Below are 18,348 nucleotides of genomic sequence, written 5' to 3' on the forward strand. Positions count from 1 at the left end.
GGTGGTTTTTGTAAGAAACCCCGTCATGCTATACATTTTTAGAAAGGTATATAAAAAACCTTTCCAACGGGCCCAAAACATTGAAAGTCTGACAAAAGTAATTAGCACTTTTTTGAGACCGGATCTCAGATATTTTGATGAAAACGTTGTCCGTACCAACCATGCGAACCATCGTTTAATATATAATCAAAAGACCTTTCCAAAGAGTCAAAAAGATTTAAAATTTGACAACCCTATCCAAAGTTATAAGCACTTAAGTGTACAGTATGTAAAAAAAGTATTTACACCCCTTGGGCACTATGCACATTTTGTGATGAAACATGTAAAAAATTTAAAGTTTGACAGGAACCTAGTACTACGTTTTGTTCAGAAACTCATGCCAAACATTTTGCTACAAAAAGCTCATGAAAAGATGATTTCTATAAAAAGTTATATAACAAATACTATTACGAAAATAAAAAAGGTGCTAAAAAAGTTTGTACACCTTTCGAAAAATTAACATAAATAATGTTATTTGTTGACAAATCACCATAAATCTAGTCTCCCAACTCCAAATAGGCATCCTTGACTGATTAAAAAAATTATTTGGATTGAATTTGAAGTTTACTAACTACTTAGTATAAAAGTTTATATAACTCTGGAAATTCTATATAAAACTTATCTAAACTTAATTTTGCAAACTTTTAATTCAACTAAATGTCAATATATTACCATAGAATTGCAAAATAAACATTTTGGAGTGGGTATAACACCGTTTTGGGGGTATTTGTATCGATAGAATAGATTTTTCGTTGGAATTTCGTACTAACCCGGAATTACGTCGTCGGAAAATCCGCCGGCATATGAACCGGTCCATAATTCACAAGTCAATCTATGTGGCATCAGAAAGGGCATAAAATTTCCGATCTTTTGATACCCATACATCCAGGTTTTCTATAAAACCCACGTTTTTAAATACCTAAGCAAAAACGTTGTTATGGTTTCGTTTGAGCAACCTGCCAAAAATGTATGGAATTTCGTAATTTTTGTTCTCGTGGATCAAACTTACTTTTTGCCCAGGTATTTAAAAACGAATCTTAGATATTTTGAAAAAAATTATGTCCGAATCCATCAGGCGACCCATCGTTGAATAGGTAGGGGAAGGTGGGGCAAGACGACCATATGGGGCAAGAGGAACAATCGCTCGTACGGCCGTAATTTTTACAATTTTGATTATTTCCAGTATGAGGAATTGTTGCTAGCAATGCAATTAGCTGAATCTACTACCACATAACCGCCAAAACGACATAAACGCCACGGGGCATAAGATTTAATGAAGTTTTTTCAAAACCTTTGTTTTCTTATAATATTTAGAAAGTACAAAATAAGGCTTAGGGTTCGTTTTAAGACTCATTTTATCAAAATGCTATTTTTCCTAGATCAGTAGTGTTCCAACCAATGACTTGCACCTATTAGAGAGTATGATTTAACTTTTGGTAATTTTTGTTGAGAGCTTTTAAAAAATCTTGTTCAGGTGGGGCAAGTGTACCATATGGATTTTTAGTATGGAAAAAATTACGAATTGCTGCAACAACATATTTTATTGGGAAATAAATACATGAAAGTACTTAAAAACTGATAAACAATTGTTTAAAAAAAATTGTCCATACAAAACATAGTGAGTACTAGTTGAGTAGAACGTACGGAAAATCAAAATTTTTAAAATCAATTTTAATCAAACATAAAAAACAGGATTTTTTTAAAACTTGCTCTGACAAAGTCTTAGTCAAGACCTAGAATAAGATGATTATAATAAAATCCGACAGATTTTTTAACTTTTTAATGGGTTATAACGAGCATTTCCTTAGCTTGTTACACTTGCCCCACTTTCCCCTAATCAAGAACCCTTTCCAACGAACCCAAATTATTGAAGATCTGAAAACCCTATCAAAAGTTCTAAGCACTTAAGTGCTATTTTAGACTTTTTTGAGGCCGCGTAATCACTTTAAGAATATGAGGAAGGCACCAACCACCTAAAGGTGGATTAAGTAACGTTTTGAAATTAAAAAAACTTTGTCCATGTTTTCCCTAAGTCAAAATAAGCCATTTTGCAGCGCTATTTATTTTTGGGCATGTGAACATTTTAAAATCTATATCTAGAGTTTTTTTTTCGAAAAGGTCCTATAAACTTAAGAAACACAATAGCTTATAGGACCTTTTCATAAAAAGAACTCTAGATATGATAAGAATAGAATTTTTGATCTTCTGCAATTTTTAGAAGTGAGATTTAGTTGAATTCCTAATAAACTTTTTTTTTTAATTTCTAAGAAGAATAAAAAGACATTATTTGCACTAGAGTTAAGGATGGTGCAAAATGTGATACATGAGTTGTCGAAAAAAAATATTTCAGGGCAAAAATCCATAATATTTTGAAACAAAATTTTCATTCAAAATGAGGGCTGATTAGATGAAACTGGGAAAAAATATTGTTTAAAAATTTAACCTTTAAGAGGCTTTATCTCAGCAGCCAACAGCCCGGTCAAGAATTGTAAGAAAATTTGTAAGGTTTTCTAAGTTCACTTTAAAAAAAAATGCAAACACATTTTCGCTTGCAAAATGAATTTTAAATTTTAAACGTAATATTTCTTTATTTTGTTTGAAATGTTTCCACATTATGCAGATTTTTCTTTTAAACTCTCAACTATTTTTTTAATTTTAACCGTACAGTCATCCCACATATTCGGAACACCCACAATTTCGTAACACTTTTGTGATAATTTGTAAATAGCATGCCAAATGTATCTTTTCTGTCGAATCTACTATTTTTAGGACCTTTTTTTGACATTCTCTTGCTATTTCATTAGTAAAAGTAGTAGTTTTAAAACAAATAAACTGCATCTAAAGACTATTTCATTCAAAGCTGCAAAATACTGCCTTCAAATTGCTAGTTCCATAATTGTGGGATGTTATTATGCCTTCCACGATTGTGGAACACCTGAATTTAACTGATTTTTTCACACAAAAAAAAGTTATCAGACCGTTCATAAACCATGAACATGAAGTAATTATTTTTTGTAAATTATGAACTCATGGAGAGAACCAAAGTTTGTTTACATCTGTAAGAAAAAAGTGTTTTTCTTCAAACATTTTATTTAAAAGGTAAAATTTGCAGTTGTTCCATACAGCATTCGAAAGATTGCAAGAAAAACTTTCAAATGAAGGTAAAAGCGAATCATTATGTTCAGTTATCGATTTGCAATGATTTTTTTTAATATTGGCCGATCTGTAAACTATTCCGAATATGAGGGATGACTGTAAAACATATAAAAAAAATAAAAAAATAGCATGGGTCATTCCAGGTCAACAGAGTACACTTTTGGACTCGACCTTCACCTCTATGTTTGGCACCGCCCTCTTTTTTGCCGATTTTCTAAAAAAAATATTTTAATCATAATTTGCAACTATTTGAGAAAAATACTTTCTACAGGTTGCATTTTATAGAAAATTGTCCAAGGAATTCGATAAAAATAAAATTTTAACCCTTGAATGTCCCTTTATACTATATTTCAACGTTTTAAGTATAAAAGTTCATTTATTTTTTACCAATCCTTATATTTTTAGTTTTTGCGTTGCGTTGAAAATTCTTATTTTGAATACCGACAAAGACAAACTTATGGAAAATTGGACGAGCTTTCCGGTATAAATATTTACGAGACTGAAAAATCAAGTCTGTCATATAGAAATTGCCAAAAACCACTAAAAAACCTGATTTTCAACATTTTTTTTTTAACCGCTGTATCTTCACATAGGACAATGGTCATTATGGAGACTTTTATGTAAAATTCTCTGGAGAATTGATTCCCACAATCAGTTTTTTGAAAATTTTGACGTTTAAACCACTTTTCCAAAAAAAAAAAAACAGTTTTAGTAAATGATCTTTGTATTTTTTAGGAGCAACATATCATCCTGCATTTTTCGTAAGTTTTTCTGTCACCTTTTAGGCTTCACAAAAATTTTGAACGAAAAAAAATCATGACATAACCTTAAACTTTAACTTTTATACATAAAAATTGAAAAATCTCTTAGAATTGGCGTGTATTTTTCTTTCAGTGTATTTTTTTCAAAAAGCCCGTCTTATTTCCTACAAGTTTGAGCGGTCTTTGACCGCTTTTTGATACGATGTAACGGCTTAAAAATACAGCAGTATTTAATTTACATAATACAAAAATATTTAAAACCCTTACGCCCTTCTCAAATGTCATTATCCAGTGCAACTGCCTCTATATAAACAAAAATGGCTTATATAGGACTAGGACAACATATCTAAAAAGTTTCATTGAAATCGGAGAAGGTCGGGTACAAAAAAACCAGAAAAAATCCTGATTTGAGGTGGAATTGCTATGTAAAATTGTTAAAATGTCAGAATTTTGCCTGGAATTTGTTAAAAATGTTTATTTTTTGTAAAATTATCGATTCATATTTCATTTTAAAATGATTCGAAGCACGAATACATATTTTTCACATTTTGTACAAAATTTGTTCTACCACTGAAAATGCCTTCAAATTTGGAAATTTTATTTAACAATGTTTCAAAAACAAACAATTTTTATTATTTACTAACTTCTTTTACCTCTTCCGAGTGGAACATTGTCCGAAGAATCCGAAAATGCATTCCGTTTTCCGATTTGAGATCATGTTCATTAAGAAAATCATGATACTTTGAGAACATGAAGTTAATGTTATTGATCAACGTTTTCTTGATTATAGTTGACTAACTTTTTAAACTTTTCAAAATTAAATGAAAACTTCTTCTAGAAGTACCTTGAATTTTTCTCTACTCCGGTCAGTATGGTTCCATGCAATTCCGTACGTATTTTATTAGATTTTTTTGAAATTAAATATGTCTTTATTGAACTTTCTTATAATAATTACATTACATTTACATTCTAAGTGGTATGGCTAAATGCTCTTTATCTTTATTGTATTTTTCGTATTATTATTCAAGATATAACCACTTTTTTCGAAAGTTTCTGAAAATTTCCAAAAATAGTGCCTTAGAGACATTGAAGATTGTTCCTCTGGTTGCTGAAATACAGCGAATAAAAGAAAAAATAAAAAAGATAATTGAAATTTGTTAAGTCTCATCCAAAAATTCCCACGTTTGCTAATGCCAGTATCTCAGCAACTAATGATCCAGTTTCCAATGTTAAAAAATGAAACATTTGTGAAATTTTATGATCTTTTCAATTTGTTTAAAATTTGGAATCAAGACTAACATTACACAAGTGCTAAACATTCAATATTACACTCATTTGAAATGTTAGTCTTGATTCCAATTTTTTTCAAAATATTTTTAGGTTAAAATAGTTTTATTCAGTGTATGCACTTAGTCCGACATTTTTAGAAACGATATCATAGAAAAATCATAGATAAAAGAACGTTTAATGTGTTACCTACTTCTCTATTTATGTTAGAAGTACAGTTAAAAATGCATTAAATTAAAAAGCATTCATTTTTTTTTAATTTAAGGCTATCTCACCTGACAACCCCGCTGACGAGAAGACAACAACCATCAGCAAGAGCAAAAAACCGCAAATGTATATAAAATGCAGAATAAACCTAATTAACATTTAAAATTATGAAAGCGCGTTGATTCGCGCGCCTGTAAAAAAAAACCCGTGCCCAATTAATACTCGAAATGTTTTCCTGTGAATTTACAGGCCTTCGCACTGTAACTATGTGAGGTGTGGCGATAAAAGCATCCAAGGCTCAAAATTTATGACGTGAAAGGATCTGACAGGGCTTCGCTGGTTATTTTTTTCCTCTTTATGGTCAATGGAATGAAGCGCTTTTTTAAAATGCAAATTTGTATGAATTTCACCAGCTGACCAACGCGGCGGTGGAGGTCGCTTGTGGCTGTCAGTGGATACGAAAAAAAATCGGTTTGTGCGGTAATTTGAAATCACACAAAATGGGTTCAAAAAATTCCAGCTCGGGGAAATTTGAACGAATTTATGGCTTAATTTGCGTGCTTATTTTACTAAAACGCGATTCGCGTGGAAAACCACACGTGTGTGTGTGTGTGTGCTGCGCGCTCGAAACCGCGTTGTCCGACGACGATCGATCCGGCGGCCACCGAGGACCATAAAGGACGGGCAGCATCCCCCTCCGTGGACCCAATCCCTGGCCATCGTCAGGTCATTCGCGCGCGCAGCACTCACAGAAATCGATTTAGTGCTAAATTAAAAACAACAATGCACTCCCGTGTGGCCCTATATAAACCCGCACACACACACACTCACAGAGCTATGTGGTCACACCACTACCATCGTAAAGCTGACACCCCCACATAGACAAACGCACACGCGCGCAGCCAGCGTTCGCCAAATTTGCGACCGGGAAAAATCGCATGTGTGTGTGTTTGTGTTTGAAACGGCGTTTTCTCGTCGACCGCAGAATAAATGTTATTGCTTAATTTGATTGCAAATGCATTGATAGATGAAAGGATTATTCAATTAAATTGACATCAATTTCAATTTCGAGCAACGGTTCGAGCGTTTGTTATTGGGACATCGCGTGGGAGGAAGATGACCTCTCTCGTCAAATTTTTCGGGCCAACAAAGGATGTTTCAGGTTGGCAGATTTTGACTTGCTACCTGAAGTATTCAACTTTGTCAATCATGTTATAAATTCTCCGTCAACTCAGACGAAATCGGGAGAAAGATGCCCTCACACCTCTTCGATTTGGTTGAAACTTTGTCTTGAGGGGTAATTTTTGTCCCTGATCACGAATCCGCGCACCATTTTTCGATATCTAGTGACGGAGGAGCGGTTCTACCCCTTCCATTTTTAAACATTCGAAAAATGAAGCTTTTTTCAATAATGTGCAGCCTGAAATGGTAATGGTTTGGACATTTGGTGTCTAAGACATTTTATGTATAATTGGACGCCCGATTTTGTGACCTACTCAAAGTTCCGAAAAACGAATATTTCAACGAAAAGATACAAAAATAGTTTCGAAAATTCTGCCATTTTTCGTTACGCGACCAAAAATAATGGCAAATGGGAAATATTTTAATCTGCAATATAACCCAAAAGGGTCTTTTTCATTTAGAGCAAAACATTCTTTTTGCAATTCCGTCGTGAAACTACTTACTTTTCCTGTCATTCTTGAACGACGAAATAGCCTACTTTTCTGAACCAAAAATAACAGAATCGAATAGCAACACTTTTCAAAATAAATGCTGAAAAGTTCTACTTTTCAGCACTGAAATGGGTGCTGAAAAGTTGAACTTTTCAGCACTTGTTTCGAAAAGTAACACTTTTCAACATTTTTTGATCTAAACGTCAAAATACATAAAAATTCGACTTAAAATTTCACTCAATGGGTGTTTTTCGGAATTGCAAAAAATGTTGTATGGAACTCGTTGCAAATATTGATTTTTTCAGCACTCTTCGTATTTATCCAACTCGGTAAACCTCGTTGGATAAATGTACGCCTCGTGCTGAAAAAATCCTCTTTTTGCAACTTGTTGCATAAACTACTATTTCAAAATTTTCGTGTTTTTTGTAACTTTACAGGATAATTTTTTAGAGTGTAAAAATGTTCCACAAAGTTATAAAGAACACAATTACAAATATATTAACATACATAAGATATTTGCTTAATTTTACGACAAATAATTTTGAAAAAGTTCATACACTCTTCAAAATTAAAATTAAAATTAAAGTAAAAAAAAAACACGAAATTATAAAATAAAAGAATTTGGTTAATGGGCAATTTCATGCCAAATTGGGAATCGGTTGAGCCAGACCCTCTCCGATTTCAATGAAACTTTGTAGACATGTTATCTTACGCTTATGTAAGCCATTTTTGTGTATATGGAGCCAGTTTCACTCGATAATGACATTTGAGAAGGGCGTAAGTGTTTTAAATATTTTTGTAATTCGTAATTTAAATATTTCTTTATCACGAAGCCGTTGCATCGTATCACAAATTGCTCAAAGACAAACTTGTACGAAATTTTATGGGCTTGACGAAAAAAATACACTGAAAGAAATAAAACACTCCATTTTTATGAGATTTTTTGATTTTTAAGTTTAAAAGTCAAATTTCAAATTGTCACGATTTTTTAGTTCATTTTTTTTTGTGAAAATAGCCTTAGATGTTACAAAAATACTCACGAAAAATGCAGGATGGAGCAACTCACCTAAACAAACACAAACATCATTTAAACTGTTTTTTTAAAGGTGCTCTAAACGTCAAAATTTTCAAACACCAATAGTGGGAATGTGAAGTTATAGCGGTTTAAAAAAAATGTTGAAAAAATTGTTTTTTTTTAATGGTTTTTGACAATTTTTATGTGATATACTTGATTTTTCACTCTCGTAAATATTAAAAATATTAAAAGAAGCTCGTCCAATTTCCCATAAGATTGTCTTTGAACACATTTTAATTGGAAGTATTGGCTCGCAGATATAAGCTAATTGCATTACTCATAACTGAAAACTGAATATTTTTTTCAGTGTTGTTCAGTGGATGGTAGTAACCTGGAATTAGGACAATGGTCAATATAAAGACTTTTATGTAAAATTGTCTGAAGAATCGATTCCCGTATTTGGTTTTTGAAAATTTTGACGTTTAGAGCTCTTTAAAAAAACAGTTTCAGTAAATGTTTTTGTATTTTTTTTTTAGATGAGTTGCTCCATCCTGCATTTTTCGTGAGTCTTTTTGTAACATCTTAGGCTATTTTCAAAAAAAAAATGAGCGAAAAAAATCGTGACATCACCTTAAAATTTGACTTTTAAATTTAAAAATCAAAAAATCTCATTAAGGTGGAGTGTTTTGTTTTCTTTCAGTGTATTTTTTTCGGAAAGCCCGTCAAATTTCCTACAAGTTTGTCTTTGACCACTTTTTGATATGAAGCAACGGCTTCGAGATGCACCAATATTTAAATTACGATATACAAAAATATTTAAAACGCTTCCGCCCTTCTCAAATGTCATTATCGAGTGAAACTGGCTCCATATACACAAAAATGGTTTACATAAGCGTAAGATAACATATCTACAAAATTTCATTGAAATCGGAGAGGGTCTGGAAAAAAGTACCTAAAAAATCCTGTTTTGGGTTGGAATTTTTCCAATAATTAAAATTTTATAAATTAAAATAAGTTTTGTGCATTGTGCAAAGTTCTTTGTCATACTGGTCATGTGTAACATAACCATCTGCATCTTTTTTGATACCTTTTCGCTAACGACATAGGAAGGTCCCGAAAAAGTTTAAGTAAAGAAAAATATAAAAAGTAATCGATGGCAGAAATTTTGGAGAATTGTTCTTTACTGAAATAATATTCTGTTTTCAGTTATATGTTTTAATTGCTAATATTGACAGCCCATTAAACAGTTAAAAAATCCTATGCTAAAATCCCACGCATAAGCATGCTCATCACCTTTCCGAAAAAGACACTTAATATTACACACTGCATGCTCAAGTTTTGTAAAGTAGCAACCGAAGGGATTCAAACCCAGCACCAACAGTAAGGACTGGTGCCTTAGCCCGCTCGGCCATTAGACCGACGAAGAATTGAAAGGATAAACCTGGTGCTCAAAATACCGTTCTTATGAAAGAAAATAAGCAATCCGAGATTTTGAAGTCTATCGATTCTTTACACCATAGCGCACCTCTGTGCAAAAAATAAAAACATTCGCTGATGGAGTTTTCGAGATACACCCTTTTTAAGATGTTACATCCGATTTTCAATAAGAAAACCAAAACAATCTATTCAATTCAGCATTTTAAAGAATATGCATTTCGAGATGATGACGTGTTTTGCTTCATATGACTGTCAAGGATCTCTGGGCCAAGTTTCAGATGATTTGCTGGTGTAGTTCTCGAGATACAGCCATTTTAAAATGTTATTTACAACTTTTTCTATGATTTTCTAAGAAAAAGTCGGAAATAACATTTTCAAATGGCTATATCTCGAGAACTACATCAGCAAACCTTCTGAAACTTGGCCCAGAGATACTTGACAGTCATATGTAGCAAAAAACGATATTCTTTGGTCGGGAAAAATTTAAGTTATCCTCATTTGAAGTTTTTGAACTTTTTTACTATGGGACGAAATTTCGCCAATTTCAATTTAGTATTGTTTTAAGTTCACATGGACATGATTTATGCTCCAAATCATATCATTTCTTATGGGAAATGATACAGGCAACATTTTTCCTGAAGCACCCAAAGTTATTGGAAATAAGGGAAAAAAGTTATGAAGGTTTTATTGGAAATTTGGGAAATTTTCTTATAAAATTGCACACCCAGGGTTCCCAGGTTGCCAGATAAATCTGGGAATGTCAGATTTTTCAAGTGTCAGCCTGAATAAAGATTCACCCTTCTCTGTGCCAGATATTGACAGATTTTGCCAGATTTTTCGCTTAATGCGCATTTTGAACAAATATTTGATTAATATGAGTCAATTTAATTGAAAATCATAAAATTCCGAATGAGTTTTTCTTAACGGAATCGACGTAACACCTTATAATGTGGCCCTCTTAAACCTTGCGGTTTCGTCAACGGATCCACAGGCGTGTATCGTTCTTTTTGCGACAAGACTCCGCCTCCCTCCCCTAAGTGTGAAGGTATGGGCACGGGGAGAGGGCACCGAATACCTATATTTACACTTAGAATTTTTTGCGTCCGCCCCGGGATTCGAACCGGCAACCTCTGGATTGTGAGTCCAGTGCGCGGTCCGATTGATCCACACAGGCAGACATGAGTTTTTCTTAAAGTAAATGTAAATTCAACATTTTTTAGGCCAAAAATCAGTTGAAACATGTGAACTCTACAAACTTTTGAATTAATTCATGTACTACATCAACTTCATCTTTCAGAATTGTTAGATTTTCGTCTGCCAGATTTTTCCAGATTTTTATCGATACTTTGCCAGATTTTTTCAAATTTTGACCTGGTAACCCTGTGCACAGCACACCCTCTTTCCCGAAAACCGCAATGTTTTTAATATTCAGATCTTTATTTTGATGAATTCTTTTTTGAGAATTGTTTCACTACAGAAAAGTGTGATTGGTTGGGTTTATGCTCAGCTGTAAGTCAATTTTATTAATTTTGGATTTTAACCGAATCTACATATTTTTATGTGTTTTAATTATAAACTGTACCGCATTCATTATATTTTCTCTTTTTTTTTGAGTACATGGTCCACATGATATTTTTTTATCTAATTGAGATCTGCAGTTTAAATACAATCACAGGGTTTCTATTTCTATGCCTTTTGTTTATTTGTATATCCATTTGGGCTTAACTATTTGTATTGAAACTGCAGAGTTGAATTTTCAACTATTTGTAATAATTAATAAAATTTTGTATAAAATTCAGTTAAAAGTTTAAATGCATGAAAAATTATTATTTTAACCTCAAATAATTAAGCTTAACATCTTAAAGAAGTCTTTAAAAACATTGCGGTTTTCGGGAAAGAGAGTGTGCAATTTTATCAGAAAATCTCCCAAATTTCCAATAAAACCTTTACAACCTTTTTCCCCCGTGAAAAGCGTGACAAGCTTTGACGTCAAACGCACTCGCAGCTCCAGCTCGGAACCTAATCCGGATTGAACTGTGAGTGTGGCAGAACCCCCCTAAAATTATCAAATCTCCTTCCATTTGCGCGAGGTTGGGCGGTCTCCCAAATTTCCATGAAATCGAAAGCGATCCGGTCGAGTCGTCGTCGACGTTCTGCAGTCTCTACCGGCAAATGTTATGTTTTATACATGACCGTGTGTGTGTGTGTGTGTTTGTGGGTGTGTATGTTCACTCTATGCAAACACACACCCGCACACGTTCCGAAACTCGTAAACTACAAATCAGCTGACGGCGGTGGCCCACATTTTACTACCGCATCGGGTTTCTTGGGTCTTTTTCTTCTTTCTTCCCTTTTCGCCGGTTGAAATCATTGAAAAAGGCGGGCTTTTCCTCTTGTCGCGTTGGGTTTCCACCATCCTGGGTGCATTAAGTTATGTATACAATCTTCAGTCGCATTCGCGGCTCTTCTGGTATATAAGAAGCGGGTTTTTCTTGCTTGAAGCGAAAAAAAATGAGTTGGTATTCGCTTGAGACGATTTTTTTAAAGTAATTTTTGTTCTTTGTCATATTGAGCATGTGTAACATAACCACCTGCACTTTTCTTTTACAATATTCAGATGACATCGGCTTCATTTTTTGCAGTAAATCAAACAATTCAATGAATTGCCAAATTTAGAATTCCCAGTATTTTCCTTGCCCGAAAATCGCATTTATCGCAATTCTGGGGGAAAAAAAGCATTACCTGATGCGGGGACTGCGCGGGCTGTGGCGGCTGCGGGGACGGACTGGGGGCACCACCGTGCTGCTGCTGTGGCGGTTGCTGCTGGCCACCCGGGCTCTGGGGCGGACCGTGCGGGGACGGTGGCAGATGCGACTGACCGCCGGGGCCCGGGCTGGCCGCGGGCGATGGCCACGACCTCACTGGTTCGTACTGCAATGAAAAATTAAAAAAAAAAAGATTCGATTAGTGTGTGTGTGTGTGTGTGTTAGTTTGAGTTGGCGGTGCAAATTTGTGTGCGTTTGTGTGTGAGTGTGGGAAAAAGGCCATCACTGACAATAACAGAAAACAGGGTGAAAAGTTTTTTTTTTGTTCGCATTTTCCGGTCCAGGGAGTGGATGTGGAATTTGTGCATGTTTTTCCAACTTTGTGCACCAGCAGCAGCAAATTGATTCGCGCAATCGAATCAATTACGCCTGGGAAAATGTTGATGAATAAAAATAGTGCATCTCGTCCAGGAATCAGATGCGACGCGGACGAGCTCAAACAAATTGAATGCAAATACAAATTTGACAAAATGCAGTGACTAACTGGGGTGCTGCAGTGCTATTTGCTGCCGGGATTAGCACACCACTTTCGACAGGATTGAACAGAATTAAACAAAACTGTGGGAATTCCCCACTCTTGATACTGTACGGCAATTTAGTTGGTGTGCTACTTTGAGTTCGAGGATCTACTAAAGTGGGATTTGTACTAGCTTGGAAGCAACTTTTCCCACAGCAAAATCAGTTTGATGTCAAAACGATACCCAGACCAACGACCTTGAACCCAAAACCCAAGATTAATGAAATTCCGCTCGGTCTAGTCACAACCACCAACCCGTGCTTTTGCTGAGTGCTGGCCCTCGATGTTTACAATCTAATCCTAATCGTTCCACTTCCACTTTGAGAGCATTCATTTACGATTCTTCTGCACCACCATCGCCACATTCTTCCCAGAAGCTCCCGGCCCGACCACCGTCGTCGATTTAGTCTTGCTTCCGTTTCGATTGAAATTTATGAACCAACTCGCCACTAGCTGCAGTAGACTGGTTCAAAACTCCAAAATAGTGTCCACGTGGTTTATGGATGGAACCCATTGTTGTTTTCCTTCAATTCATCTTATAATTAGATGCCAAAATTAGAGTCACCAAATTGAAGTTGGTCCGTGGTGTAGGGGTAAGCGTGATTGCCTCTCACCAAGTCGGCTTGGGTTCGATCCCGGTGACATTTTTCGAGACGAGATTTGTCTAATCGCGCCTTCCGTCGGACGGGGAAGTAAATGTTGGCCCCGGTCGTTAGCTCAGTCCAGGTGTAGGAGTCGTCTCCCTGGGTCCTGCCTCGGTGGAGTCGCTGGTAGACAATTGGACTCACAATCCAAAGGTCGTCAGTGCGAATCCCGGGGTGGATGGAAGCTAAGGTGTAAAAAGAGGTTTGCGATTGCCTCAACAATCAAGCCTTCGGACACATAGTTTCGAGTAGGAATCTCGCGATCGAGAACGCCAAGGCAATGTTGTATAACGAATAGTTTGATTTTTTTTTGACATTGAAGCTGGTAAGATTCAGAGCCATCAATCTACGACCTTATTGAATTTTAATTTAAAAAAATATTATCATTTTCCCTTCTCCTGCCTATTAAATTAAAAAAGCCACAAAAAATCTAAATCACTTTAGAGTAGTTCAAGGGTCATACTTAAGCACAAGAATCAAAAATTGGATAACATTTTTTTTGTGATTTGATTATCCGAAGTGGTTTTGCCAACACAGTAAAAAAAATCATGGTCATATTATATTGCAGTGAAACCTCTTTTTACGCGATGGCGTTACGCTTTTTATTCCGTCGATTTCTCTTAAACCATGCAATATTTTTGCAAGCTTCAAAACGCGTTTTGTAGATCTGAACAAAACCTATAAATTGTTTTTTAAAGATTGCAATGCACCGCGTAAAAAGAGGTTTCTCTGGATTTGAAATGAGTACATTTTTTGTGTCAGAAAAAAATGTGTAATTATACCCCTCAAAATATTTAATTTTACATCTTTTCCGTGAGACATTGGCTAAATCGTATGAAAAATCATGCAAACATCAAAAAATTATAGTGTTTTGGAATCGGACTGATCCATTAAAATTTTAGTTTCATGAAAATTTCAACAAAAATGCGTATTTTTCCTGTATTTTTAAAATGCAATGTTTCTCGAAAAAATACTAAAAATTATTGTTATTGCAATATGGGTATCAAATGATTGGAATTTTTAATAAATTTCGAACGTAAAATCATTTTTTTTTGAAAACACTCAAAATTTTCACAAAACTACGTATTTTCAACAAAAAAAACTCAAAATTTAAATTTTTACAGTATGGGTATTAAATGATCGGGATTTTTTCATACATATCGAATGTAATAACAACATTTTTTGAAAATACTCAAAATTTTCACAAAACTACTTATTTTCGAAAAAAATACTCAAAATTTTAGTTAATACAGTATTTAAAAAAATGTTGTTATTACATTCGAAATGTATAAAAAAATCCCGATCGTTTGATACCCGCATTGTAAATACGGAACTTTTGAGTATTTTTTCGAAAATGCGTAGTTTTGTGAAAATTTTGAGTATTTTCAAAATATGTTGATAGTACATTCGAAATGTTTTTAAAAAATCCCGATCGTTTGATACCCACATTGTGAAAACTGAAATTTTGAGTATTTTTTTCGAAAATACGTTGTTTTGTAAAAAATTTTGACATTCGAAAAAAGCTAATCATTTGATATTTATATTGCAATAACAATATACTTTTGATTTCTTCAGGGGAAAAAACGCTTTTTCAAAATACAGGAAAAATACGTATTTTTGTGAAAATTTTCATGAAATTATAATTTTAATGGATATAATTTTTCGATGTTTGCATGATTTTTCATACGATTTTAGCCAATGTCTCCCATATAGCAAAAATCCCATAAGGGACCATCCATAAACCACGTGGACAATTGTCCCCTCCCCCTTCGTGGACAATTGTCCATACATCAAGATAATATCAAATATTTTTATTTGCAATATTGGATCAAGCATCTCAAAATGTTGTACAGATTGTTAGGAAACCAGGGTTTTAGTGTAAAATTCTCAAGTTTTCACTAAATATCGTTTTTTTAATATTCAGGAATATTTTTTGAAAAAAAAAATGTTCACTAGATTAGTGTTTTTTTTTTAAATACTCCAATTTTCATCATCAAAAGTCCGGGCATCAAATGATGCAAAATATTGAAAAAAAAAACAGTTGATTAGAGTTTTGCAAAAAAGATCTACAATTATGAAAATACTCAAATTTACAAAACTTGTGTTACGGACATGAAACAACAATAAAAATGCGTGAATTTTCATTTCATTTTTTAGTGTAAAAGAATTTTAAATTTTCAAGACTCAAGACCGTAATTTTTTATGATTGTGTATACCTACATCAATTTCCCACGAACACAGCATGATTCGAAAAAAAAGTTCCCCGATCGGGCTTAAATTTTTTATTTAGCCGTAATAGTTATTCTCGTTTTTTTTTGTTTGGCCATTAGGTTGACTTACGCCGTGTTAGAGTGGTCCGAAAAATGGCAATTTTCGTCGATTTTTGCAAAAACTATGTTTTCCAAAAAATCAAAACTCCGCGACATTTCAAACGATTTCAGCTTTCTTGGGCGCAAACGAAAGAGTGCTAGATAGGCTTTTAAGGAAAAGTAGTAAGTTTAAAAAATCTAGCCTAACATTTGAAAAGGTCAAATGAAAACATAAAATGCTCTTTTGAAGGTGTTTAAAACCAAAGAGACCAAATGTCTGAAAATATTTTCGTTTTCGTTTTCGTTTTACGGAGCAAGGTGGAGGACGCGGCCTCAAGTCAGTCCAAGTCCGGTTTCTTGTGGAAAAAAGGGTAGTGGCCGAACTAGTATTGCATACCAAATGAACACCACCGGAAGATATAGGGATCGGGAGGGGGAGGTGAAAGAAAATTAGTGTTGATGTGAGTAGTAAGAACTTGGATGATTTGAGCAGTTACGGTAATCTAAGTTTAACACTGAATAAAGAAAATCTGAAATTGTGATTCAAAGTAAGAAGGCCCGGAATAAATTAAATTATTAGTTAATTAGATAAGAAAATGTAACTAATCGGAGATCTATACAAAAGAAACCTATGATGTATTCCAAATTTAAAGGAAATAAAAATACTAGAGAAAAAAGATGAAAACTAACTGCCGACCTGTCACGTCCGTCAATAGTCTTGTCGTACATTACAACTAGAAACAGATCTGCCAATGAAATGTTACACTTCGTTCAAATCAACTAATCATTTAAGTCCAATTATTCATCCACGGAAAACTATCTAACTTTAATCAACAACCTAAATTAAACTGTCTGAAAGTAAATTTAATCTCAAATCCCCCAAATGTTTTATTATAACGCCAAATAAGGTAAAGGATCTTGTTTTTAAACCAGTCTTGCCGCTTCCAAAAACCAATAAACATAAATGAACAGTTCATAAGTTGAACACTAGTAATTAAGACGACTATTTCATGCCTTTCATTTCATTAGGGCATAGAGCTTTGCAAACAAGAGTGCATCTCTATTATACCTTATGTAAACTGTCATTTGAGTGAAGGAGCCACACTCCTGTTCACAAAACCCATGCGCCCTTTTGAAATGTTAGGCTCCATTTGATCGTCAAGGCTCCAGTAGACCCTCGATTCGCAACAATGGTCGATGCAACCATAATCCGAAAACCGTTAGTTCAACAGATTAACGAATTTTGTCCGATATCATCGCACTATTGATTGACCGAGACTCTATGGAAATTTTGACATATCAAAATGCTACGTAATAATAATTTTTTTAAATAAATTTCAAAATCTATTCTATCCTACAATGCCTAGAAGAGGCCTCTGTTTCTGTTGTGAGTAAGCGCTGGTTTCAGAGTTCATTTTTCAATTTAAAAGGGGTGGGAGACGACTAATTTGCTTCATGAACTCCTACTCGGCCTTGGGACCACCTCTTAAGACACTGATGGCTCCTAGCTAGGAATTAAACCTAGACACAGCGTCGAGGCCCGCTTCGCATGGCAAAAATGTTGGGTGGGGGAAGTGATATTATCACGAAATTTTATTTTAAAGCCAACATTGCTAACGGCGTCGAAGTCCTTACTCATGCCCAAGGAAAGAGACCAAATGTCTGAAAATATTATTTTAAAAATCGTTTTTTTTTCACTAAAACTGTGATAACTTTAAAATTTTAGGAGCGATGACCTGTACATATTTGGGTACCAAAATTTTCGTAATTGAAAATAGATTTGTTTGGTATGAACATTTTCCACGATGGTGAAGATAAGGGGGGGGGGGGTCTGAGATTTCAAAAAAGTGTCCACGTGGTTTATGGATGGTCCCTTAGCTCACAAGAAGGATCGGCATCTGAAGCCGCTAATCAGTTGGTCCAAACTCTGAAAACTAATGATTACGTTGGTAAACATTTTTAGCACAACTTTTTTTTTCTAGAAACTTCTAAATTTCTCTGGAAGCTTAAGTGCAATCATCTGATATCCATTTTAAATGCATTCTCTTACGTTCTGAATCATTATTGGCATATTCGGCGATTATTTAACCTCGGCCAGAGTCAAGGGACAAAAACCTTTAAAAATATTTGCATCGGCCTTGTTTTTAAAAAATCAATTAGATTCTTTTTTATCACATTAATGTGTAAATTTGGAAGGTCTAAAAATTGTTCTCAATTTAGATTTTAAAAGTGAAATAACACTGAAACAGCATTGAATTTGCGATACTTTTGTAAAGTAATTTTTTTATAAACAATGTATTTATTTCAAGAAGATAAAAAACTTTTTTTGCATACTTAGTGTGTATGAAAACTACGGATTTGTCAAGTCACTTTGCGTATCGATTTTATTAAAGTTTCGACAAATTTACGTGGACTGCTAAATATGGATCAGCCTAGCCGGACTCACGATAAGTTGGCCGTCACCGTCGGCATCATCCC

At 34.3% G+C, this 18,348-nt stretch overlaps 1 protein-coding gene across 1 annotated transcript in view; it reads right to left on the reverse strand.

Moving 5' to 3' along the window:
• The window catches only part of LOC6042957 (trithorax group protein osa), a 292,090-nt gene that overhangs the window by 163,283 nt on the left and 110,459 nt on the right, over positions 1–18,348 (reverse strand). The window contains 1 exon segment of the mRNA XM_038259938.1: positions 12,318–12,506. Within this exon segment, the coding sequence (XP_038115866.1) occupies positions 12,318–12,506 (189 nt within the window).

Source organism: Culex quinquefasciatus, chromosome 3, assembly GCF_015732765.1.
Source record: "Culex quinquefasciatus strain JHB chromosome 3, VPISU_Cqui_1.0_pri_paternal, whole genome shotgun sequence".
In the NCBI taxonomy this organism is placed as follows: Eukaryota; Metazoa; Arthropoda; class Insecta; order Diptera; family Culicidae; genus Culex; species Culex quinquefasciatus.